This window comes from Mirounga leonina, unplaced genomic scaffold, assembly GCF_011800145.1.
Source record: "Mirounga leonina isolate KUSES-001 unplaced genomic scaffold, KU_Mleo_1.0 Mir_115, whole genome shotgun sequence".
NCBI lineage: Eukaryota > Metazoa > Chordata > Mammalia > Carnivora > Phocidae > Mirounga > Mirounga leonina.
In genome coordinates this window covers 98,770,237-98,796,213 of record NW_023270268.1, presented here as the reverse complement: position 1 = coordinate 98,796,213, position 25,977 = coordinate 98,770,237, and the positions used below count along the sequence as shown (strand labels likewise).

General features: G+C 38.5%; 1 protein-coding gene and 1 pseudogene across 2 annotated transcripts in view; both read left to right on the top strand.

The window, feature by feature from the left end:
* Positions 1 to 25,977, top strand: part of CD96 (CD96 molecule) — an 89,942-nt gene that overhangs the window by 55,312 nt on the left and 8,653 nt on the right. For both annotated transcript variants that reach the window (XM_035000203.1, XM_035000202.1), the window contains exons 8-10: positions 15,832 to 15,900; positions 16,417 to 16,488; positions 25,680 to 25,745. In XM_035000203.1, the coding sequence (XP_034856094.1) occupies positions 15,832 to 15,900; positions 16,417 to 16,488; positions 25,680 to 25,745 (207 nt within the window). The remainder of the gene's footprint in view (positions 1 to 15,831; positions 15,901 to 16,416; positions 16,489 to 25,679; positions 25,746 to 25,977) is intronic.
* On the top strand, positions 21,618 to 23,968 carry LOC118007117 (annotated as a pseudogene).

Sequence of the window (25,977 nt, the reverse complement as noted above, 5' to 3'; positions counted from 1 at the left end):
TTTTGCATTCCTGCCAGCAGTGCATGAGAGTTCCTGTTGCTCCACATCCTCACCAGCATTTCATATTGTCAGTGTTAGGGATTTTGGCCATTCTAGTAGCTGTGTAGTGGTATCTCTTTTTGTTTGAATTTGCATTGGTCGATGACATATTATGTGAATCATCTTTTCATATGCTTTTTTGCCATCAATTTATCTTCTTTAGTGAGGTGTCTGTTAAAATCTTTGGCCCATTTTTTAATCAGGCTGGTTGTTATCTTACTGTTGAGTTTTAAGAGTTCTTTGTATATTTCGAAAAATAGTCCTTTACCAGTTGAGTCTTTTGCAAATATTTTCCTCCCAGTCTGTGGCTTGTCTTCTCATTCTCTTGAACTATGCTAAGTTTTAAGATCAGAAAATAATGAATAATTTTAGGATAATAAGGAAGGGCACTGATCCTGATACCCAAAGCACACCATAATTCCAATTTACAGGACAGCCCTTGATCTGATATAATTTTAGGTTCTGAGCAGATGGTTATTTTTAAATTGTCAAATGAATTTTTATCCTCTGTGATCAAATATTAAAGCCAATAAATCTTGAAGAGTTCAGTTTCCCAAAATTATAGGTTACATTCTAGTCACATTCTAGCATGTATCTTTGGGAATGACTTAGAAGATGCAGTTGAGACTCTGGAAAGCAATGTCATCACTGGATCATACTCCCTTACTTGTTGTAAGTTCTTAAACACTTACTTCCAAACATTCTTTCTGCTTGTGGTAGTACTGCTGGGTGCTTTATGAACTCTGGGAAAACTTCTGATGCCTGTGCAAGAGTTATTGCTTTATCAAGCCATTATTGTTGACAGATATTGAGATGAAAATACAGAAGAAAAATCTAAAGTAGAGAAATTCTGAGAATATTACAGAGCAAAAAGGAGATTTAGTAAGAAGAGTGGAGCTTTTGCTCCCCTTTGTTCCCAGAGAAGAGTTGGAAGCCTGCAAGCTAACAGTCCTCCGAGATGCTTCCTTCCCCACCTACCTCACAGTCTCCCAGGAAGTTCAAATGCTCAGTGATTCTTATTCTAGTAAACTCAGAAAAGGAGAGGGGTCAGTATAGGGTGATCAGTGGCTCATCAGGCAGCTGTTTGAGTAACCAGAGCCTACAGATTCCTGTGATTCAACAATAAATATATTTTTTAAAAGTTCTTTCCAAAATATCCTACCCTGCTGTTACCAAACCGCATGTTTGGCTGCCCCTCGCTCAATAGGCCAATACTCAGAAGAGGAGTTTTGACTGGAAAGGAATATGAGCTTTATTCAGCAGGCTGGCCAACTGGGGAGAAGGCAGACTCTTGTCCAAAAGCCAACTCCAAGGTTTCTGCCTGGCCCAGGGATTTTTAAAGGGGTTCAGGACAGTTAGTTGGTAAGGGAATGCGGTAGTCTGTAACATTTCTTGATGATGCGCAGACTTGGTGGTCCCAGCTAGAGAGGTTATCTCAGTGATCTCAGTGCTGGGGGGCTGTGCAAGGGGGTCTGCTTCCTGTTTCAGGAGGTATAGGAGTGCTCTGTTCTTCCTAGGAAACAATGAAAGAACTAGATATTCAAAGGAAAGTTAATCAATCACATAGCCTAAAGGCATTTGCTAAAGTTTAAAGACTACTAGGTTAGCAGGAGGGGCCAGAGTAGCTTCACTGCTGGCCTAGCTTATCAGAATGTCTAAAATTATAGCACTGTAAGGTCAATTTTTTTGGCATATACAAAGAGTTGTTTTGTTTTGTTTTGTTTTGTTTTGTTTTGAGGTGGAGGGGATTTTTTTTTTAAATATTAAAACAAAAGTTGAATGCAAATACCCCCTGGGGTAAGTAATGTCCTTGCCACCTTCAGCTATTATTCATCATTAAATGGATTTCCATTTGGGATAGAGAGTTAGGGGTTAATGAGTCATATGTGTTTGAGTGTGCATGTATATTTTGGGATATGGAGAAAGGATTAAAAAGGGATATCTCAGTAGTGGGGCAAGAGAACCACTTGAATATTGAGGAAGAATATGCCAGACAAATACTTCCTATTTCATGATTTTTCTCAAACCCTGACTGATCCTAGGTATCCTAAGGACTTTATCAGTTAAGGACTGATCAGTTAAGGACTTTAATATACATAGAAATCACCCAAGGATCTTGTTAAAAAGCAGATTCTGATTCACTAAGTTGAGGTGGAGGAGCAGGGCCTGAGAGTCTACATTTCTAACAAGTTCCTAAGAGAAGCCACAGGCCACATTTTGAGAAGCAAGGATCTAGCAAGGCCTGGAGTTTGGTTCATTTCTAGGTGGACCAGCTAAGGGCTGATTCGAGCTCTGAGGAAGCCCTAGAACTGACCAGCTGCCCTGTGGGACAGACAGACACCTGGCCACTGCTGCCCATGAGGGTGGTCCTGAGTGTCCTGCCAGGCCTGCTGCAGAGGGGACACACTCAGGAGCCCATGAAGTTGCCTTAGGCCAGCAGCTTAATCCCTTACAACACAATGGCAAATGTAATGGCCTAAAAACTGGCTCATATGTTTCTGCTAAATTCTGCTTTTGAGTTTTGGGAAATAGTGTTTTTCTGTGAGGTTTTAGCCACTTCTTTCTATACCCCTGAGTTTTGTTTTGACCAAGGCAGAATTTCTACTTTACGGGACAATCTGAAACCAGAGGGACCTTTTTTTTTTTTTTTTTTTTTTGGCTGCAGGTTTCATGTTGAAAGCTATGCATCATTTTTGTTACAGGGCAAAGAGTTCATCTTAAAATACAAATCTTGCAGTAGCAACTTCCTAAGACACTGTAAGGATATGTATGCCAAGAACCCCTCAGATTACAAAGCTGTGTGGTGTTAAATATGGCAGAATAATATCTTAAAATAGAAATATTCAATAAATGAAAAATAAATGTTTCCCATTGTCAAAATCTAGGATTAAGAATAACCTATCAACATCTTCTTTTCCAGGAGTCAGCAAACATTTTCTGTTTTTATCTGCCAGATAGTAAATATTGTATGCTTTGTGGCCATATGGTCTCTATCACAGTTACTCAGCTCTGCCGTTGTAATACAAAAACAGCCATAGACATACATAAACAAATGGACATGGCTGTGTTCCAGTAAAACTTTATTTACAGACATAGGCAGTGGGTGGAATTTGACTTGGGGGCCATAGTTTGCCACCCTTTGTTCCAATCAATCTACAGAGAAAAACGCCTAGGCATTATTTTTCCAGGTCCATGCTTATTAAGGTTGCCACTTTGGAAGATGATGCTTATTATGCACCAGCCGTCAGATATGTACTTAAAGTTGGTCTTCTCCCTTTCAGTGTTTAGAAGGAATCCATATGCATTCATTCGTCCATTTGCATTTGCCAGGAACCAGAAATACAGTGAGGAGCAACACAATCACTTCTCTTGAAGGGTATACTGATGATGTAGAGTACTAAGGCCTTTGCTAAGTTAAACATTAAGGCTATGAGCACATCACAAAGATCCCTGGGATTCTTCAAGTTTGAGAAGGTGCATACCAGGCAGTTTGCAGTGGGAAAGTATAAGGAAACAGCACTGATATAACTAGTATATAGTTTACTATAGCACTACTATTTACATCATGTGCACACTGACTGTGTTCTCTTCTAGGATTTTTATGGTTTTAGGTCTCACATTTAGATCTTCAATAATTCATTTTCAGTTTATTTTTGTGTTTGAAAATGGTTCAGTTTCATTCTTTCACATGTAGCTCTCCAGTTTTCCCAGCACTATTTGTTGAAGAGATTTTTTTTCCCATTGTATATTCTTGCCTTCTTTCTCATAGATTAATTGACCATATAAGCATGGGTTTATTTCTGAGCTTTCTATTCTGTTCCACAATCCATGTGTCTGTTTTTGTGCCAGTATCATACTCTTTTGATTAACTATAGCTTTGTAGTGTATCTTGAAAAATGGAATTGTGATACTTCCAGCTTTGTTCTTAAGATTGTTTTGGCTATTTCAGGGTCTTTTGTGATTGTGTGCAAATTTTAGTATTATTTGTTTTAGTTCTGTGAAAAACGATGTTGGTATTTTGATAGGGATTGCACTGAATCTGTAAATTGCATTGGGTAGTGTGGATATTTTAACAATATTAATTCTTCCATTCAATGAGCATGGAATCCTTTCTATTTATTTGTGTCATCTTCAGTTCGTTTCATCAGTATTTTATAGTTTTCAGAATATAGGTCTTTCACCTTTTTGGTTAAGTTTATTCTTAGGGTTTTTATGTTTTTGTTTTTGTTTTTTTGGTACAATTATAAATGGAATTGTTTCTTAATTTCTCTTTCTGAGACTTCTTTATTAGTATATAGAAAAGCTACTGATTTCTGGGTATTAATTAAGTATCCTGCAACTCTGTTGAATTCATTTATTACTTCTAGTGGTTTTTTGGTGGAGGCTTTAGGATTTTCTATATATAGTAGCATGTCATCTTCAACTAGTGACTACACTGTTTTATTTTCCATGAGCTATTAATCCTTTAACCAAGCAGATTAATAAAGAAAACATTTTCAGTAAATTTGTATGATTCATGTTCTTTTATTATCTATAACATTTTAGGCAAATATATTAAGTACTATTCTTATGGCTTTAAAGAGTTAACATAGCTTCCAAAGCCCTTCACTTGAAACCCTAGCAAAATTAGGGTCAATAAATATGCAGTGAGAAATTTAAATTCTGTATTTATTATTAAATAGGTTAATAAATTGACAGTCTTCCTCCACAACTGTGTTCTCAGTGGGGCGTTTAAGAAATTGGTTATAAATGGGCATCCTGTGGACCAGATGTAGTTAGATAGTTTTAAATTTAAATTTGTTCTGGTTCAAATTAATTTTGACAAAGTTGACTGGTGAGGACTATGAATTCAGCCTCCCAGTGGCATTATTAATAATGGAGGCCAGGCTGGGTCAGTGTTATTATGGCAAAGGGATAGTAGTGACTTTCAGAAGGTCGCAATTATGCAAACAAATCATAAATCCCATGTCTATAGCCTTTGTGTTTAACAAAGAACCGTGGTTACTTTCTTTAGTATAAAAATAAAGTATATTCTATGTAGAGGAGAAGTATAGTTCTCATTTCTTATTTAATTAAAACTATCAATTTTAGCTCAGAATGAGAACCAAAAATGAAATAAAACAAAAGCAGTCAGGAGAAATGAACAGTTCTTTCAGGTTGTAGCCTTTTGGCATGTAGCCTGCAGTCACTGTCACAGGTTGATACCTCTCAGAAAATGAAGCATGTGGCAGGGTGAAAAATGTCTGCAAATCACCCATCAGAAATTTTACATCCATCTGATTTTTCCTAGTTTTTAATGTTTTGCAATTTTTATTGGAAGCTGCTTTTCCTTCCACTTCTAACTCATCATTCAGCAGTAAACTCTAGTAGATTATGTTATTCTTCATTCAACAAATATTAGAATAGTCAAAAATAATACCTTAAATCTCTTTACTACTCTACATATTATCCAGCTCTCCCTGACCAATTACCCCCAAATTAGCAACTTTTAAAACATATATTGTCTTACATGATTTTGGGGTCAGAAAGTCAGGAGCAGCTGAGCTGGGTGGTAAGGCTCAGGTCTTTTCATGAGGTTATAGTCAAGTGGGGCTGGTTGAGGCTTCAGTTATCTGAAGGCTTGACTGGGGCTGAGGGTTCTGCTTCCAAGTTTGAGCATGTTGTCAGGAGACCCTAGTTCCTCACCATATGAGTCTCTCCATAAGGCTTCTCATATCATGACAGCTGCCCTCCCTCAGACCAAGTAATTCAAGAAATAGAGTAACCAAGACAAAAGTCACACTGCCGTTTTATTGCACATCATTTTGCTTTATTGCACCTGTTAGAAGCGAGTCACTAAGTCCAGCTCAGACTCAAGAAGAGGAGAATTAGGCTCCACTTCTTGAAGGGAAGAGTATCAAAGAATTTGTGGACAAATTAAAACTACCGTATCCTGTCATTTAGAAAAATTTGCACATAAAATACAATACGGTTTGATCTTTATTATGAGAGGTAGACAGAGTAAGCATTATCACCCCCATTTTCCAGATGAAGTCACAGAGATGACCACACAACTAGTAAGTGGCAAAGTTAGTATTCACACCAAAGTTTTCTGACTCAAATCTAGTTCTTACCACATTCAATATCAGGGTTTCTCCAACTGGTTTGAACACTTTGTGAGGACAGGGGACATACGCCCAGCATGGAGTAGATGCACAAAAGTACTAGTTGAATAGATGAATGAATAAAAGAATTAATGAGAATACTGTTCCTTCACTATGTAAGTGTCATTTAATAGACTCCATGATGTCTACAAAAAGAGATGATAATGTATTTCTGCCTTCAAAAAGGTTGCAGTGTACTTGGAAAGAGATGATATGTGCACATGAAAATGATAATTCAAAATAGTAAGGTGAAAGGTGCTGCATCGTATAGAATTAAAATACTCAAGGAGAGGTGCAGACCAGAAAATTTTGGACTTTGAGTAAGGAGATGTCCCTATGGGTTCTTGGAGTCAGGAAATGTTACCAAAGAGAGGAAATAAGACGACTGACCCTTTAAGTATGTGTTGCATTTATTTGACTCAGTTGAGAGCTTGAAAAAACATTCTAAGCAAAGAGAACAAAGTGAGTAGTTGTGCATTGGCAAGGATGTTTGTGGGAATTTGAGAAAATATTAGGAGATAAGCTTGGATCAGGGGCTGGGATTGTGTAGCACAGAAGCAGGGAAAAGTATTAGAAAATGCAGAATAAAGAGAGCTTTAAGCTCCAGCCTAAGAATTCTCAGTGTTATCCCTTAGGAAATGGGGCTGGGAGCCCAATAAATATTTTTTGGAAAGGAAGTGATATAATTCATTTACCAAATATTTATTAAGCCGTGACTATGTACCAGGTATTCTTCCAGGTACTGGGAATACAACAGTGACCAAAAGAGAAAACAACTATGCCCTCATGACATTAACCTTCTACCAGTTGAAAGCAGAAATGAGTTTCTTCTAGCTGAGTTTTCCACAGGGTTAGTTGACATACATTAAATGCATCCATCAGACCATATACCACTCTTACTTCTGTGAAGAAATTTAAGGAAAGGAAAAGAACATTTGTTACCTTAAGGAGCCTGCATTATAAAATAGCTCTAGTATTAGGGAATGAGAATAAAGTCAAATGAACATATTTGTTAAAAAGCAGGGAAAAAAAATGTTACTTGATCTGCTATTACACTAAGATGATACGGTTGGGAAATTTCTGGAGAGTCACAAGAGTTCCTTAAAATAAGATCCTACTGGGCACCTGGGTGGCTCAGTCCTTAAGCGTCTGCCTTCAGCTCAGGTCATCCCAGGGTCCTGGGATCGAGCCCCGCATCGGGCTCCCTGCTCAGCGGGGAGCCTGCCTCTCCCTCTCCTACTCCCCGTTTATGTTCCTCCTCTCACTGTGCCTCTCTCTGTCAAATAAATAAATAAAATCTTAAAAAAAAAAAAAAAGAAAACTGCATCTCACTTATAGTAGAATTTAAAAGAGTGAAATATATGGAAGCAGAGTAGAACACTAGTTACTGGGGTGGGGAAGTGGGATAATGGGGAGATGTTGGTCAAAGGTACAAAGTTGGAGTTATGTAAGATTGATAAGTCTGGAGATCTAATGTACAGCATGATGACTATAATAATACTGTGTTGAATATTGGAAATTTGCTAAGAGTAGATTTTAGGTGCTCTCATTATATAAAAAAACAAATGGTAACTATGTGAGGAGGGATATGTTAATTAGCTGAGTGTACTAATCATTTCAGTATGTATGTATATATAGAATCATGTTGTACACCTTAAATATAGACACTTTTTATTTAAAAAATAAAATCCTGAGGCAAGGGAAATAAAAGCAAAGATAAACTATTGATGCTACATCAAAATAAAAAGCTTCTGCACAGCAAAAGAAACAGTCAACAAAACTGAAAGGCAACCTACTGAATGGGAGAAGATATTTGCAAATGATATATCTGATAAAGGGTTATCCAAATGTATAAAGAACTGATACAACTCAATACCAAAAAACAAATAATCCAATTAAAATGGGCAGAAGACATGAACAGAGATTTCTCCAAAGAAGACATAGATGGCCAACAGACACATAAAAAGATGCTCAACATCACTAATCGTGAGGGAAATTTAAAAACTACAATGAGCTATCACCTCACACCTGTCAGAATAGCTAAAATCAAAAACACAAGAAACATTGTTGGTGGGAATGCAATTTGGTGCAGTCATCATGGAAAACTGTATGGACGTTCTCCCCCAAATTAAAAAAACAAAACAAAAAAAAAAAACTACCCTACAATCCAGGAATGACACTACAGAGTATTTACCAAATTACACTAATTCAAAGGGATATATGCATCCCTATGTTTATTGCAGCATTATTTACAATAGCCAAAATATGGAAACAGCCCAAGCGTCCATCAATAGAGGAATGGATAAAGAAGATGTAGTATATATATACAATGGACTATCTTTCAGCCATAAAAAAGGAATGAAATCTTGCCATTTAGAACAACATGGTTAGAACTAGAGAGTGTAATGCTGAGCGAAACAAGTCCATCAGAGAAAGACAAATACCATATGATTTCACTCATATGTGGAATTTAAGAAACAAAGCACATAAGCAAAGGAAACAATAGAGAAAGGGAGAGGCAAACCAAGAAACAGACTCTTAACTATAGAGAGCAAACTGATGATTACTAGAGGGGAGGTGGGTGGGGAAAATGGGTGAAATAGATGATGGGGTTTATCATCACTTATCACAATGAAAAAAATGATAAAAAATTAAAATAAATTACTAAATAAAATAATTTTGTGAAAATGAGCAACCATGATGTGATGGCTTACCCACTGAGATGATCCACAGAAAGCTATAGCTCTTGGCAACAGTGTGATGGACTGGCAAATAATAAACAGAGTTCTAAAAGCATGGCCAAAGGTGAGGGTGCTTGAAGAAAATGGGGGAAAACAAGAGGAAGGAGAAAAGGAAGAACATTAGTATGGGTAATTTCTTCCTCAATGAATTATTAAGAGCAACAGAAGGGACTAGGCATGGAAAACACCTAATATAGTAGCTGATTCATAAGTGTCAAAATGTTACACTGTGTTATTTGTCCCCTTAAGTCCCTTGGAACATGGTAGGAACCTACGGTAGGAAATAGAATGGTTGATTAATTAACCAGTCTATCTAAGTCGTGTGTGTGTGTGTGTGTGTGTGTTTTAATAAAAACAAATACTCTAGCCCTAGAATTATGTGTCTACTTCTACTTGTGATGGATACTGATGTAAATAAAACCCACCAGGATCATGGTCATGTGAGTGGAGGAAGAACAGGGGTGGTGAGGAAGGGCAAATATCTACAAAATTAGCCTGAAAGTTCTCCTGTTATATCCAGTTTCTTATATTTCCACTACTCTCCTCTCCTTTTTGCTCACTTTGCTTCATGCAAATTGGCCTCCTCACTGTTCCCACAGCATGTCAGCGGTGCCTTCACCTCAGGGCCTTTGTATTTCTTCCCTCTGCCTGGAAAATTCTTTCTCCCCAAATCCATATGGCTCACACTCCCATCTCCCAATCTTTGTTCAAATGTCATCTTCTCCATGGGGCTAATTGAAAACTGTAACCTGCTCTGTTTCACTTCCTATCCCCTTTCCCTGTTTTATTTTTCCCCACAACCTTTGTTAACATCCTGTTATATATCGAATGCACTATAATGCACTAGTTTGACTTCTCCCCACAAGAAAGTGAATCCCATAGGGCATTTGGGGGTCTGATTTGTCTACTGATGTATCTCTATCACCTGGAACAGTGATAACACATGGTCGTCCCTAAGATTGATAACTCAGTAAATATTCTGGGGCTTAAGGATATTTTTTCAAGCACAAAGGAGGAATTGATTAACAAAAGAAGGGTGAAGAGATCCCATTCAGCTTCATAATGTCATGAGAAGCCAACCAGAATTAGCTCTTAGAGAACATGTTTCTGTCTTCCATTTAACTCAGAACTGAACAGAGCTGTCTTCTGACTTAATTGAATTTCTAGTGATAATATAAAGGGGTAATTTTTAATTTTAGTGAAAAAAAGTTTTTTAAGCTGAAATAGAAATGGGCTAGGAAAGTTTTGAAACTTCTCATCTAACCTCATGGCAGTTTTCAAATTAATATAAGCAAGACATTTTGTACTAAGTAGTGTTTTCTTCTAACACCCTTCTTTCCTGGAAACATGGGTCATTATTATGTATCTCTGGATGCTTGCAAGGTTTAATAACAATAAGCATTCAAACTGAAGAACAAATAAACAACCAGCAGACAAAGCAAGCAACTCTTTGTCACTGGGTCTGGCATATTAGTCGCCTACACGGCATGTTATAATACGGAACTAACTACTGAGTGCTGAAGAGGCTTTGCTGTATTGTAAATGTAAATGTAACCTTGAAACAGAAAACAGAAAAAATAAGCTGTCTTATTCGCATGCTGAAATAGATGATCAATATGAATCTCAAAGACTTGGCTCAGAGGAATATAAATATAATTCTTCTAAAATGCTCTATTTGATGTCAAAAGACAGCCAATTATGTGCTCTTATAGTTACAGATCTCCAGGTCAGGCTCTAGGAAGAGACTTCTTTTAAAAACAAAAACAACAGGGACACCTGGGTGGCTCAGTCAGTTAAAGGTCGGCCTTCAATTCAGGTCATGATCCCAGGGTCCTGGGATGGAGTCCCACATCGGGCTCCCTGCTCAGCAGGGAGCCTGCATCTCCCTCTGCCTGCCGCTCCCCCTGGTTAGGCTTCTCTCTCTCTCTCTCTCTGACAAATAGATAAATAAAATCGTTCAACACACACACACACACACACACAAACATCCCTGAGAAAGAAGCAGTGTTCCTGCTACTGGTATGCTACAGTTTGATCACTGTCCTCTGCTGCTGGGGCCATGGGTATGCACTGTGACAAGTGATGCCTTGCAATCTCACACTCAGTTCAATTCAATGCACAGAACAAACCCTTGTTGAGGGCTTATAAAGCCCCAGCCCTGAATAGACATGCACGTACCACACAGTGCTGTTACTAACAGTGCATGAGACCTCCCACTGGGCCTTTGCAATGTGTCCTCTGCCTGGAGGCTCCCACCTCCCCTCCCCTGCCCCCACTTCCCCACCCCATTCCTCAGGGAAGCCTTCCTGGGACTCTAAATAAGCCATTCCCTCTTTCATGTGTTCTCATATTTGGATTGATTTCTGTGAATCTCTGGTTGATGTCCATATCCTCTATGAATTCCAGTTCCAAGGAAGGTGATCATTGTGCCCTCGGTGCTAAGTGCAATGCCTGGAAGATAGAGGCTCCCAAATGCTGGGTCAATAAATGAAAGAACATAGGAAGGGAGTAGCAAGAGATAACAATGTGGAGATTGTTAGAGGTCAGGTCATATAATGCCAAGGAACCTTAACCTTGAAGCATAGTGTAAAGCCAAGACGAGTGGGTGGCATTTAATTAACCTAAAGAAGTAGATAGTTTTCTAAATGGCTTTAGTGCTGACTTGCACGTGAGGAACAAGGCCTCACAGTAAAGGGATCATTTTTTCAATAACCTGTGCAAGCTGGTACAGACCCTCAGGCCAAGACCGAAACAAAATTCAGCTGGAGACGGAGAAGACTGAATTGAGCTTGAGTTCCCTGGGGATATTGACGGGTGTCATTGATCTTTTTGTTTCTGGAAGCTTATTGGCACACATTCAGCCCTCAATATAGTCTACAGGCCCGTGAGAGGAAGCATAGAGCAGCGCTGATATCTATGCCAGGCAAGAGGCACAGCAACACAAAGATCACGGCAGTGCGTGAGGCTGGGGCCGTCACTGTTCCTCCTCCCGTGTGGTCCAAGAACAACACGTTAGGTGGAATCGAATGAATGAATTCTCCTTTCCCTGCAGTAAAGTTGCAGTAAGCAAGGATTTATGTCACCTCAGTTTCCGATTCTCCAGAAAAGAAATTTGATCAGTCATTTTGATACAAATGAAATTCTCAGTCAAATTATCATACTTCATCAGGATTCCACTGATTCCTGACAGAAGTAAATCACATGGAGCTAATGGTCAGTGTGGACAATTGGACTGGCTGGGGACAATGTCCATTGCTTGTTAAGTAAGAGGTGTTTTAAAAGGTGACTGACAGTTGCTTATTAGACTGAGATTTCTAGGTAACGGTAATATTGCCTACAAATAAATACAAAGTTCTCTGATGATTACCTCTTACCTCTTTTTCTATATCATTATTCTCACCATTATTATCACATCACTACTTTAAAACCATTCCTTTCTGCTTTCACTTACTAAATCCCTCAGTGAATTCTATGGAGGTCAGTTCTCAGGGTGGAGGAGAGGGAGGGAGGAAGGGAGGAAGGGAGGAAGGGAGGGAGGGAGGGAGGGAGGAAGGAAGGAAAGAAGGAAGGAAGGAAGGAGGGAGGGAGGGAGGGAGGGAGGGAGGGAGGAAGGAAGGAAGGAAGGAAGGAAGGAAGGAAGGAAGGAAGGAAGGAAGGAAGGACCTCCATGGGAGGTGAGCTAAGAGACTGTTGACGAACAACGAAAGCTTCACTCTCTCCTATGTAAGGAATCCCAGGGTAAAGGGATCATTCTTTTCATCCTTCTGAGAATCTTTTAAAACCTGGAAAGAATTTTTCTTCTCTTTCCCCTCCCTTCTCCCTTCCTCTCTCACCTTTTCTTACTCTATTAATTAGGAGAAACACATCATATCTCTCAGTATCTCTTAGTATCCAAAGATTACTTATGACTAGTTGTTCTATCCCTCTATGCATTTTTTATCTTGCCTTATTTTTAAAAGGATATGAGGTAACTTTAAAAATATGTAACAATACAAAAATTTTAAAATAGGTTACTGCTGCTTCATTACTGGCATAGAGAAATGCAACAGATTTCTGTACGGTTGATTTTATATCCTGCAACTTTGCCAAATTCATGTATTAGTTCTAGCAATTTTTTGGTGGAGTCTTTGGGGTTTTTTACATAGAGTATCATGTCTGCACATAGTGCAAGTTTGACTTCTTCCTTGCCAATTTGGACGCCTTTTATTTCTTTTTGTTGTCTCATTGCTGAGGCTAAGTCTTCCAATACTATGTTAAGTAGCAGTGGTGAGAGTGGATTTTGCAACGATATGGATGGAGCTAGAGTGTATTATGCCAAGTGAAATAAGTCAGAGAAAGACAATACCATATGCTTTCACACATATGTAGAATTTAAGAAACAAAGCAGATGAATATATGGAAAGGGAAAAAAGAGAGGGAAACAACAACAAAAAAAACCCTCTCTCGCTGTGTCTGTCAAATAAATAAAATCTTTAAAAAAAAACAAAAAAACCCTCTCTCAGTGTCTCTCTGTCAAATAAATAAAATCTTAAAAAAAAAAAAAAGAGAGGGAAACAAACCATAAGAGACTCTTAACTATAGAGAACAAACTGAGGGTTGCTGGAGGGATGTGGGTGGGGGGATGGGCTAAATGGTGATGGGCATTAAGAAGGGCACTTGTTGTGTTGAGCACTGGGTGTTGTATGTAAGTGATGAATCACTATAAATTCTACTCCTGAAACCAATATTACACTATCTGTTAACAAGCTAGAATTTGAATAGAACTTGAAAAATAAATAAAATAAAATAGGTTAGTGAAGGAATTGCTGCAGATAAGGATGAAGATAAAGCCATCTCAATGAGAGAAATACAATTCAAATTCACTCTGTGATCCGTGGCTGGGTGTTCTGTTCCACATGGTCTTTCAAGAACCCAGGCTTCTAGCGGGTCTGTCATCTTTAAGTTGTGACTTCTAAGTCCCCCTGCATCATAATATCTGATAGCACATGAGGGAAGATCATGGAGGATCTTACATGGAAGGTTTTACACATCAGGTCTTGAAATGACAACCATCACTCCCACTCATGTTCCATTGGCTAAGACTTAGTACACGGCCACACCTAACCAACCACACAGGAGGCTAAGAGATATAGTTCTTCTGTACCAGAGAGAAGAATGGGTTTGGTGACCAGCTGATAGTCTGACACACTGACCTATATTCTCACTAAATTGTGGGGGCAAGAGCAATATTTCTCTCTTCACTTCATCCCCAATTCTCATACACACCGAGCACTCAATAAATATTTGTTGGATAAATGAAGCTGTGCATGTTCAGTATTTAAAACATTTTATCTGCCATCCTGATGCTGGTTGCCCGTTTTAGTTCCTCATATAGCACCATGTGAAGCAGCCTCTAATGCATCTGCCCATGTCTGACCATATTCCTGGAGCTCAGGTGGAGGGTGTCGTTGGTGTCCATTAGCAGCCTGCATCGCAAAATGATTGATGTTAATCATTTCTGTACATCACTTATAGATGATTGGTATAAGCCATGAGGCCAATTTATTTATGTATCCTACATGTATTTTTTTCAGAGATTTGATTATCCATGTTTTTATTTAAGCATGTCATTTTCCAGAACTGAGGTGCCTGGGAAGGTGGGATGCCATTCATTACTAACTCCAGCCGACAAGCGAACGAGCGTACTGTCATACTATAAGGATATTGTTAAGAATATTAGACACAGTATACAGTATTCTTTTCTAAAAGGCTGGGGAGGGGGCGCCTGGGTGGTTCAGTCAGTTAAGCATCTGCCTTCGGCTCAGGTCATGATCCCAGGGTCCTGGGATAGAGTCCTGCCTAGGGCTTCGTGCTCAGTGGGGAGCCTGCTTCTCCCTCTCCCTCTGCCCCTCCCCCCTGCTTGTTCTCTTTGTCTCTCTGTCTCTCTCTCTCTCAAATGAATAACTAAATGAAATTTTTAAAAAGGATTAAAAAAAAAAGACTGGGGAGAAATTTGTTTTTAATCACAATAAAAAGAGTAGCTGTGTTTCTCTTGAAAATGGACTGGTTTTATCCTATGATAGCCATTAATGACATAACATATATTCTTTATTTCTTAGCATCATTACTAGAAAGTTCTGACTAAATTTTGGACCCATATCTATTAAGAGTACACAACATCAAGAAATGCATTTTGTGTACTATCCCCACCCAGGTTTCGACAGGGATCAACATACTTTTTCTAACTCTATTTTCCTTGCCTTGAGTTTCCCTTTCTATCTACTTCTGTTATCTTCTTGAATTGAGTATTTATGGAAGGAACCTTAAATATATTTGTTTTCCAAGAGATATGACCATGTTTTCAATGGAGTGTATTGGGTATTGCTTCAACCCTAGAGATATTTTCAAATGAATATGAATAAGTCTCATTTTGGGGGGAAGAGAGAGAGGAGAAGAATGGGAAATGATGGACTATAAGGATGAGGGTGATTTTGAAAGCTAAGAACTAAAGTAGATAAGTAACCATATTGCACATATGAAAATTTGTGTACAATTGTGAAAACTCACTCAAGGTAAGTTCCATGAGGGCAAGAACCTCGTCTTCATTGTTGTGTGTAGACTGGAGTCTGGCACACAGTGGACACTAAAACAATGTATTTTGAAAGTGTGAATGTACTACACTTGGAGATAGGAGAACTGGATTAATATCATATAAATGATACTGAATATTGGTTATGTAGCCACAGGCATATGCCTTTTGGACTCAGTTTCATAGTTGATAAAATGAAGTCATTAGACTACGTATTCACTAAGGTTCTTTCCTTCTTTAATATTCCCGCTCTGCATGCCACCCTTGTTAGGTACAGCAGCATATTAAACATGGGAATGTAAACGCCTACAATAATTTGGGAATTTTGTTTTCAAAATAGGATATCCAGCTGTATCTTCCACAGCCCTTGGAGAAGTAGGTTCTCTGACTCCAAATACCACCCCTCAAAGTGAGTATAGCAGACTTTCCTTATGTGACTGAAAAGAGACAAAACACAAGTTTTAGTACAGCTCTGACAATGTTGAGGTGTGGGCAAAAGGCTATGTTTTTCATTTGATGTTGATATTTTGGTTTCAAGCTGCTCTGTGGCAAATTGTAATGTAAATGATGGCTATACGTTGATATGACAATCACTGTAATCTTCAAAATATGGGTTGGTGAATTATTATACTATACTTTTCATTTCTCGTGGAATTTTAAGATAACATGAAAGTAGTCTTGACAGTACTCCCAGTGATCTGGGTTGGCAACAAGAACAGAAAAAGAAAGAAAATCAGTGACAAGTTGGCATTAAACATAAACTACAGAGCTTTTGCTTAATATGCCAGCTATGTCCCTGTATAGGAAAGCACGTTTTCAATTTCAGATTTCCCCAAAGTCACATAGATAAAAAATTCAGCACATCAAAGTAAAGTGAAATCACAGCTGTATAAGAAGTTTGGATTCTGAGAATTTTGTCTTCCAGCCAGCAATTCCAGTGTGACTACCCAAGGCTTCAACTACTCCTGGACCCCCAGCAGGCAAGATACCAAAAACTGTAAGTGTAACTGTGAGTCCCTTGGGGTCTTCTGGGCCTCATTAATTCATCCAACACGTATAATGAGCAACTACCACGTGCTCTGCTCATAATCATATTAACAAATACTTACAAAACATCTCCTGTGTTTAAAGCATTGTTGTAGTTGCTGGGGATACATCTGTGAACAAAACGGATCTAAGTTCCAAATTCTGGGGGAAGAGAGACAAGCAAATGGTGATGAGCGATAGGGAACAAAGCAAGCAGTGGAGGGGGACATCGAGGATCAGGTGGGAGAGTGGGCTGCCATTTTGAGTAGGGTGGTTTTGCAAGGCCTTCCTGAGCAAGGTGACATCTGAGGGAAGATCTAACCCAGGGAGAAGAAAGAGCAAACTATGAGGATATCGGAGGAGAGAGGGAACCAGCCAGAATACACGTATCACGAAGAGCAGTGAGAAGAGGGAGCCGGCGCGAGGCACAGAAATGGTCTGGCCTTTGCCTCTGGCCACCTGGCGGCAGTCTGTGCTGATGCTGCTTCAGCAGGGAGCCACAGCATCTGAAGAGGAAGTATACTGCCTCCTAGTGGTACAAGACGGAGATCTGCGTGGTTAGGGAAGCGGCAGGGATGTGGCTGCGGCAAAGACCCGGATCCCTGCTGCAGAGCTCTGGGTTTAACTGCCAGGCCCTTGGCCACAAAGAGTAAATGCTGGCGTTTAAGTTGTACATTTAGAGCCTCTAGAAGTCTTTTATACCTGCTGGCTCAGTCATCTCACTGCTGGGAATGTGTCCTCAGGAAGTAAAGAGCAAAGGGAACATGTATAATGTTGCTCTTTGTCGCGTTAGTTACTTATTTTACCTCCTTTATGGACCTCAGGTTCACAGATCTGGATTAATCATGATCCTTAATGCATGACACACTTTGACCGTTTGTGTATGACCCTCTATAATTTATTTTAACATGTGTCTTTTAACAAATACGTTAATAATGTAACAGACACCTGTGAATTCAGTGCCCAAATACGAGAGATGAAAAGGGGCGGATCAGAAGAGAGAGCACACCCAGAGATCCACAAATAAGCATAACCTAGAGATGCCAGAGGCAACATGGCAGATTCCTGTGAAAAGAGAAGGCAATCAGCAAAGGGATCTGCAAACCTTGACTATTTATAAGAAAAAAAGGTATTAAAATGTATGCCTGTCATGCACATTACATTAAAATGGGCTCCATAGAATATGAGATCTTTATGTCAAAAGCAAACATTAAAGCATGTAATAAAATAAAGGTGAATTTCCTTCTGGCTTTGGGGTAAAGAAGGGCTTAAAGAAGAGACATAAAGCACTAACCATAAAAATGAGGGAAACATTAGAATACCATAAAGTTAAGAAAATTCTATCAAAAGACACCTTAGCAGAAGTGAAAAAAAAAAAAAGGCAAGCTATAGTGTAGGAGAAGATATTTGCAACATATGTAATTGAAAAATGATCAGGAATATATAATTGACAAGGAATTAAAACTTTATATGAAGTATATAAAGAATGGCTAGAAATCAATTTTTAAAAATATAAAAACATTAGAAAATGAGCAGAGAGGCACATCACAAAAGATGTAATGCGGTGGCTAGAAAACATCCAAAGAGATGCTTAGCCTCCCTGGCAATCAGGAAATGCAAACGAAGACGAGAATCAGATAACCATTTCACATATCATCAATCGGCAAAAATTAACAAGTCTGGAATTATCAAGTGTTAGATAGGATGTAGATCAATACAATTTTTTATATGTTGCTGGTGAAAGTACAAGTTGGTACCATCACTTTCCACCATTTTGACATGGTATTTTAATGCCAAACAATTTCATATCCTACAGCCCAACAATTCCACTCCTAGATATATACTCCACCCTTCTACACACACGCTAGTACATGTTACCAGGAAATGTGCACACAAATGTCAGGGGAAAACACTATTCATAATAGCAGAAACTGTAAATAACCTAAATCATCATAGCCAAGAGAATAGACAAATTGTTGCACAGTCATATAATAAAATATTACAGAACAATGAAAAATGAGTGAATGACAGCCACATAACAGCATGAATGGATCTTAATAACATTGTACTGAGTCAGAAAAGTAAATGCTAGGTGACAATATATGGAATGATATATATATATTTTAAAGATTTTATTTATTTAGAGAGAGAGCGCAAGTGGGGGGAAGAGGCAGAGGGAGAAGGAGAGAGAATCTCAAGCAGTCTCTGCACTGAGAGAGGAACCCAACATGGGGCACGAGCTCATGGCCCTGAGTTTGCAATCTGAGCAGACGCCCAACTGACTGAGCCACACAGGCACCCCTGGAATGAGATTTTTATATAAATTATTAAAGCAAGTACAACCAAACACCATGTGGCTTAGGCATAACGTGATAAAAACTTAAAAACTATATAAGTAAGTGAGTAATAGAACATTCAGAAGAGCATTTGCTTTGGAATGGGCATACAAGGGATGAGCCAGGGAGAAGACATAATGTTACTTACAGTAGTCCAACAATCTGTGTATAAGACTGGGGGTGAGAGAGTGTTAAAGAAAAATATATCCGAATGTAAAATAGGATTAGATAATAATTCAGTGCAATGTTATGAAGCCAATCCAAGCAATAGACATAATGTACTAAGCTAGCCAGTACATCTTATTGTATAGACAATTTTCAGCCCTCGGTTATAAATTGAAAATAAAATATATTAGTTAGACTGGGGATGAAAGTCCATACTTAACAGACTAACATTTATCCTATATGGTGTTAACATAAAATTGAGTTTGTAATGAACTATACTGAAACTCTCCTTTACCTACACTAGTTTGTCATCCTTTATTCTCAATGGTATAATACAAGTTCCATATCTTTTTTTGTTTTTGTTGCTTACCTTTATCCCCAGTACCTAAGGAAATGCCTGGCATATAGTTGGTGCTCAACAAATATTGTTGAATGGATAAATGAATCAATACTTGTTGGTTGTAGAGGGAAACTCTGTAGCGATGGTGATAAAAGATTTTTGGAGGGGCTCCTGGGTGGCTCAGTCAGTTAAGCTTCCAACTCTTGATTTCGGCTCAGGTCATAATCTCAGGGTTGTGAGATCCAGCCCTGTGTTGGGCTCCATGACCAGTGTGGAGTCTGCTTATCCCTTTCCCTCTGCTCCTCCCACCTCTCTCTCTCTATCTCAAATAAATGAATAAATAAAATCTTCAAAAAAATAAAAAATAAAAGATTATTAGACAATAGTATAGGATAAAGCTGAACTCCAATTTATTTATTTTTTAGAAGATTTTATTTATTTATTTGAGAGAGAAAGAGAGATAGTGAGAGAGAGAGCATGAGCAAGGGGGAGAGGGACAAGCAGACTTCCCGATGAGCGGGGAGCCTGACATGGGGCTCCATCCCAAGGCCCTGGGATCATGACCTGAGTGGAAGGCAGACGCTTAACTGACTGAGCCACCCAGGCATCCCTGAATTCCAATTTAAATTTATGCTATGATTACATATAAATTATCCCATATTTTCAATCTCAGCATAATACTTGGTGTCTGATGATTTTCTTTATTTTCTTTATTTGATTTTTTTGTTGAAATTATGCTGAGATGTAAGATACACAATAACAGGGATGTAAAACTTTTCCTGTCTTGCTCACTGGATAATGTCTGTAGCAGTGGCAGGCATACAAGAGGTGCTCAGCAAATATTTCTTGAACAATTGAAAGAATATGTGTACATATGGACAAGGACAAGGAAGAAAACACACACAAACGTACACAGTGAAAAGAAATGATCTGCATAAATGGAATTTTTGAACTTTTTGTTTGCTTTATTTCAATTGTTATTACAATATTATGTGTGCCCAGAATAAAAAAGAAATCCTGTTCATTCCATGCATCATATCATTATGAAGCATAGAGGCCACCCAAAATATTTTCTGCCCCAGAAATTGGAAAACTGAAAGGTCTTGCATGAAAGTGCTTTATAATTTACACAAGTATATTCTTGGTCGTTTTAGTAGATTTCATAATGAAATGAACTACTGCAATGCCTCATATCTTCTGTCCTACCCCACTTGAAAACTTCATTTATCCTCAGACATCTCTTTATCATTCTTACCATGAAATAGCCTTAGAAATTGTGAAATCTAGGAAGGGACTCTAAAACCCAACAAACAAAATTTTCCTCGCTGTGAAAACTCACATTCTTACTTATGCAAATAAGAATATGTTGTTTACTAGTTGCCATTTTTTATCCGTAAGCTTAGAGAAAAAAATTCCCTGCAGGAAGTTGCTCTATTTATAATCATTCACAAAAACACATTAGGATCCAACAAGTTAATATTGATTGCTCACTCCCAAACTATTTGTGAAACGTGTTTCTACTCGTTGGATTGGACTGTTTTGTGACATCCAGTATTAGATGATGCATTTGGCAAGATTCGTGACAGGCATTGGTAATGGGATTCTTTTTCCTTCCAGTGTGTTTATTTCAATAGATTTATGAAATGTTCACAGGCAGAAAAAGAATGATAATGGATGGATTTCTGGTGAAATAAACCCACTAGCAGTGTTTCTAAAGCTCTTGCAATTTGTGAGCACATTCTAATGGGATATTTGCTTATGCATTTTGTGTAGCTTACATATATTTGGATGTCACTAGAAGATTCTGGGTGCATTGCATTTACACTAAATTTATAAGTATGTGTTTTAATATATTCTTTTGTTGTCATTTTATCAACTTTAGAATATTAGCATCTAATCCTAGTTCAGCTTCCAAGTTTCCAACAGCCTGGAACAGAAATGCATATTTTACTTTAACCACCTATGAAATGGGGATATCAAATCTGACCACCTAAATAACCCAAGTATATAAGGTTAATAACATCCTGGGATATTTTCATCCTGACACTCAGGTGATCAGGCCATGGAACAGAAAAGTGAAGCTTAATTACTTTTTTCTTTCTGTTTTTCCCTGCCATCCATCCGGTCCAGTGGAGCCTAAAGCCACATTGAAATCAGTCACTCTGGCTAAGTTAGACAAGCAGAAAAATGATATGAGTCTCCATAGGCTCCTTTGCCTCCAATTTGCCCCATTACCAAAATCAGCAAGCGTATCATTACCTCACCACATGCGTCCATGCATGTATGTACACGCGCGCGCATGTGCGCACGCACACACACACACACACACTTACACACACACACCTGGGCCTCAGAGTACATCTTAAAGACCTCACCTAGCGTCTTTATTTTGTTCTTTGACCATACATTCCTTATTCTTCAAAATTTATCTACTCTTCTTTGTAAATCTTGCAATTCCATTGTTTACCCTGTCCCTGGTCCTGGGTGGTTCTTCTCAGGCCCTTGGTAGCTGTGCCTAATAATTTCATAGCAACCCCTTCTACTTTCCATAGGCAGAAGAGATGGAGAGGCTGGAGTTGAGCGGCTGAGAGTCAATTACAGGGACATAGCAATGCCAGAACCTACAGCAATGTTGGGCCCTGCTCTTCTTTCAGGCTATAGGATCATCCCCGAAGCCCTGTTGCTCCCTGTTGGCTGCGATGCTGAGTCTCTAAACTCACCACTCTTGCCCTCAAGTTCTAAAATCTTATATGTCTCAGATCACTTCTCATTCTACTTTCCTCTTCTCTAAAACACTGTTCTCCCATTCTGTTACCTGGTTCCTGATTAGGTCAACCACAAATTCAAGATTTCTTTCTCCGATTTTATTTTCTATTGTCTGTTAAAACACCAAGTTCTGGGGGTTTCATGAGTCTCTCCACAGCTAGCACACAAGCCCTGCATTTCCAAAGACGATGAGTGTCATCTTTTTTCCATGGTCAGGAAGAGCATGAGGGTCCCATCTATAGATGAAGTGGTCATGGCAAGAACAAACAGGGTAGCTGGTGTCAGCATGGGCATCCTGGTGTAAGGGGTGGTGCTGGCCCAGTACATATTCACCCTGAAGAGGAGGATGGGGCAGAAAACCAAGATCATTGAGATTCCTGTACCCAAGTCCTGCATCTCTGAATATTGCTTGCCACCCATGCCATCATTCCAGGACAAAACCAAGAACAGAAGAACTCAGAATGTCTTAAGAAAGATTGGATAACTGAGACAAGTCTCAGTAAATTTACGTGTAAAGATGATGTCCAAATTCCAGAAAAGTTCAGCTTGCATCAGCTTGCCCTGTAAAAGTAACAGAAATTATCTGTAGTTTGATCAAAAAAGGAGCTATCAAACCTCAGGTAACCATGGATTTTGATATGACACTAAGCACATTTTCCTACAAAGGGAAAAGATGCCCAACATGTCATAATAGTATTGCCCACTGTAAAATGGTTACAAAAGAATGTCAAGAAAGTTTTTGCATGTTGTCAAAATTGATTCTGTTTTTACCGTAGGATGAAATATCCCTTTATGGTATAAAGACATGCTAAAGCACATAGTTTCCTTGTTGAATAAGCTTCATCCAATGATAAATTTAAATAAATTGAAGAATCCAGTGTTATGCTTCAGGAAGGATATAAAAGTTTATTTGAGAAACTCCGGCAACACAGCATCCTTGTGTTCGTATTTTCAGCTGATAATGGTGATGTACTCAAGAAGGTTATCCATCAAGCTGGTGTTTATCATCCAAATGTCAAAGTACTGTTTATTCATGGATTTTGATGAAAATGGAGTCTCAAAAGATTTAAAGGAAAAATAACTAATGTATTTAACAAACAGAATGGTAGTATAAAGAACACAAAATATTTCAATCAATTAAAAGACATAAAAACATAATTCTGCTGAGAGACTCTCAAGGAAACTTAAGAATGGCAGATCGAATAGCCAATGTGGAGCACATTCTGAAAATTGGATATCTAAATGATAGAGTGGATAAGCTTTTAGAAAAGTATTATGTTAGTGAAAGATGCATCTTTAGAAGTAGCCAACTCTATCTTACTGAGGATTCTTCAGGAAGACCTCTTTCCTGTGGGGGCAATTGATACAAGAATTGCTCATCTCTTCATCTTGCTGAAAGACTCAGGTATAATACATTCTCCCTCTTGAAGTTTTTTCTTTATATTACTTAAGTATTTTCAGACATGTTGAATCCATCAACTGGAACCTCCTTTTTCTTCACCTCTATCAACACACTCCCATTATATTTTTTAACAGATTAAAAACAAATCTTAAAACCAAAACTAGAAAAATAACTCCCTGCTTTTCCAAAGTGGATTCTGTAGCTTAATTTTATCACACATTTTCTGAGAAGTAGAAGTGTAAAAAGGAAGATTTAAAAAGTGGTCAACGAATTTGCATAATTTTAAATACTGCCATTTTTGTCATTTGGATGGATCATGCTGATGGTATCACCATCTCCTGAAATTGTGCTATGCTTGGTTATTTTGCCTGAGGAAAATTAATATTGAGCAGAAAAGATTGGCAGTCTATATTTGGTGAGAAAACTGGGTACCTGCATGTAACTGACCATTACAAAATGTTCTGTATTCGGGCGCCTGGCTGGCTCAGTCGGTAGAGCAGGTAATGCTTGATCTTGGGGTTGTAAGATGGAGCCCCAAGTCGGGTGTAGAGACTATTTAAAAATAAAATCTTAAAAACAATGTTCTGTATTTACTTGCTGATGAGATAAATATGAAATGGAAAAAATGAAATACCCACTTACCTCAAAGGGATAGCACTTGTTCAACTATTTATATCTTAGCATAAATTAATTTATCACATCCTTTCTTGCAAACAGACTTTGAAAAAATAAAAAATAAAGGTATCAAGCCCTAAAAGTAACAAGTAAAGGAGGCACCATGTTGGGCAAAATATCTTGTAAGGTTCTTCGTAATTCTACCTAAATCCAGGCCTAGTCCCAATTTCTTTTTAATTAGTTGCTGTTCTTTGTTAGTCAAATCTCCACCATTAAGGCTTAGCCTTTAAAAATGGGCTTTTGAAACACTCAGTCCATCATCTATTGACCCTGGTATTCTGTCTAGAACAGCACCAACAAAAAGTAGTGAAGACCACATGTTCAGGGTCAGATAATTATACTGAAAATAAGAACATCTCCCTGACCTAGTCCAATTCAAAATAGCTGTGTATAAAACTGCCCTTACCTCTGGAGTGACCCCAAGTCAGTGGGCTATGGCAGACTGTACTGTGAGCAGTCCCTGGAAAGCATGGAGTTATACCTCTCCTGAAGGGCCTGATAATGTCTACAGCTGCAATTGCCATTGGCATCTAGGGAGAAACCAAGAAAGGGGAGGACTAAGGGCTTTTGGTTTGGGGGGGGGGGTTCAATGTTTGTTTTGGTATGGTTTGGTTTTGCTTATTTGTTTTGGTCTTGACACACAAGAAAGCACTTAACTTGGAAAATCATACATGCTAATGTTTTAAATAAATGAGCATAATCTTTTTCTACTGATCGCAACTACATGTAACTATAGCTATTTTACTTTACACTGCATTATAGGCCTGTTGTCAAATACAGAAATGCAGAGCCTGCCAAGAAGTGGAACTTTCTTGCCAGAGATGGGGAACTAAACAAAATCGGTTGATAGATCTACTCCAAAAGCTATAGTGGATGCTGCCATCCACTCAAGGGGAAGGTTTGCTTCTGAATCCATCAAGACAACTCAGCACAGCGAGGCCTGTGACTAGAGGGGTCTGAAAATTCACTGTTGACACAGTTCAGTTGTCAGAGCCAAACAAAAATATCAGCTTATGCACAAGTACAAACTGTTTTGTTCCCTCATGCATGTTCTACCAAGGTCTTCAGAGTCCTTTTGGCACCTTTGCTTGACTAAAGGCCCCCATAACACACCTGGGCTTTCATTCTCTCCCATATATTGGATGGACACAAGAATAGTCACAACACACTCTCTGTGGCTAGAGAAACCTCTCCTAGTGTTTTGCTTCCATTTCTTCTTCCTGCTTCTAAGTGGCTATAATCAAAACCTCCCCTATTTGAGACATCAGGATCACAAGTTTTCCCTCAACTCCCACTTTATTTTGGGACATTCTAATGTGTGCAGCAGAATAGTTCAGTGATTTTGCTTTACATATTCATTAATAACCTTTTTTTCATTTTGTTATTTCACTATAAACTATTAGATTCAATTAAAAGTCAAGAAGAGACAATAAAATAACTAGTCTTATACAGGTTGACTCTTCCAATATCTTCTTTAGCAGCTTCATGGATGCCCAGTGAAACATATAGTTCATCCCCCTCAGGTGCAAGCTCAACAATTCATGGTGAGTACTTGGGGGGAGATTTAGGGTCAGGAGAGATAGTGGTCTGCTTTATTTGGGCAAAGGTGGAAAAACAAGAACTGGTAAGAAACCGATCTCAGATAGGTATTGAAAAGTGCACCTTGATGATGAAAATGATAATAAATAAAACCAAAATTTTTCCAGCCACAGTCACTCAAAGAAGCTAGTCAGAGACCAAGTCCTAGATTTTTTTCCCTCTATTTTATTTCAAAAT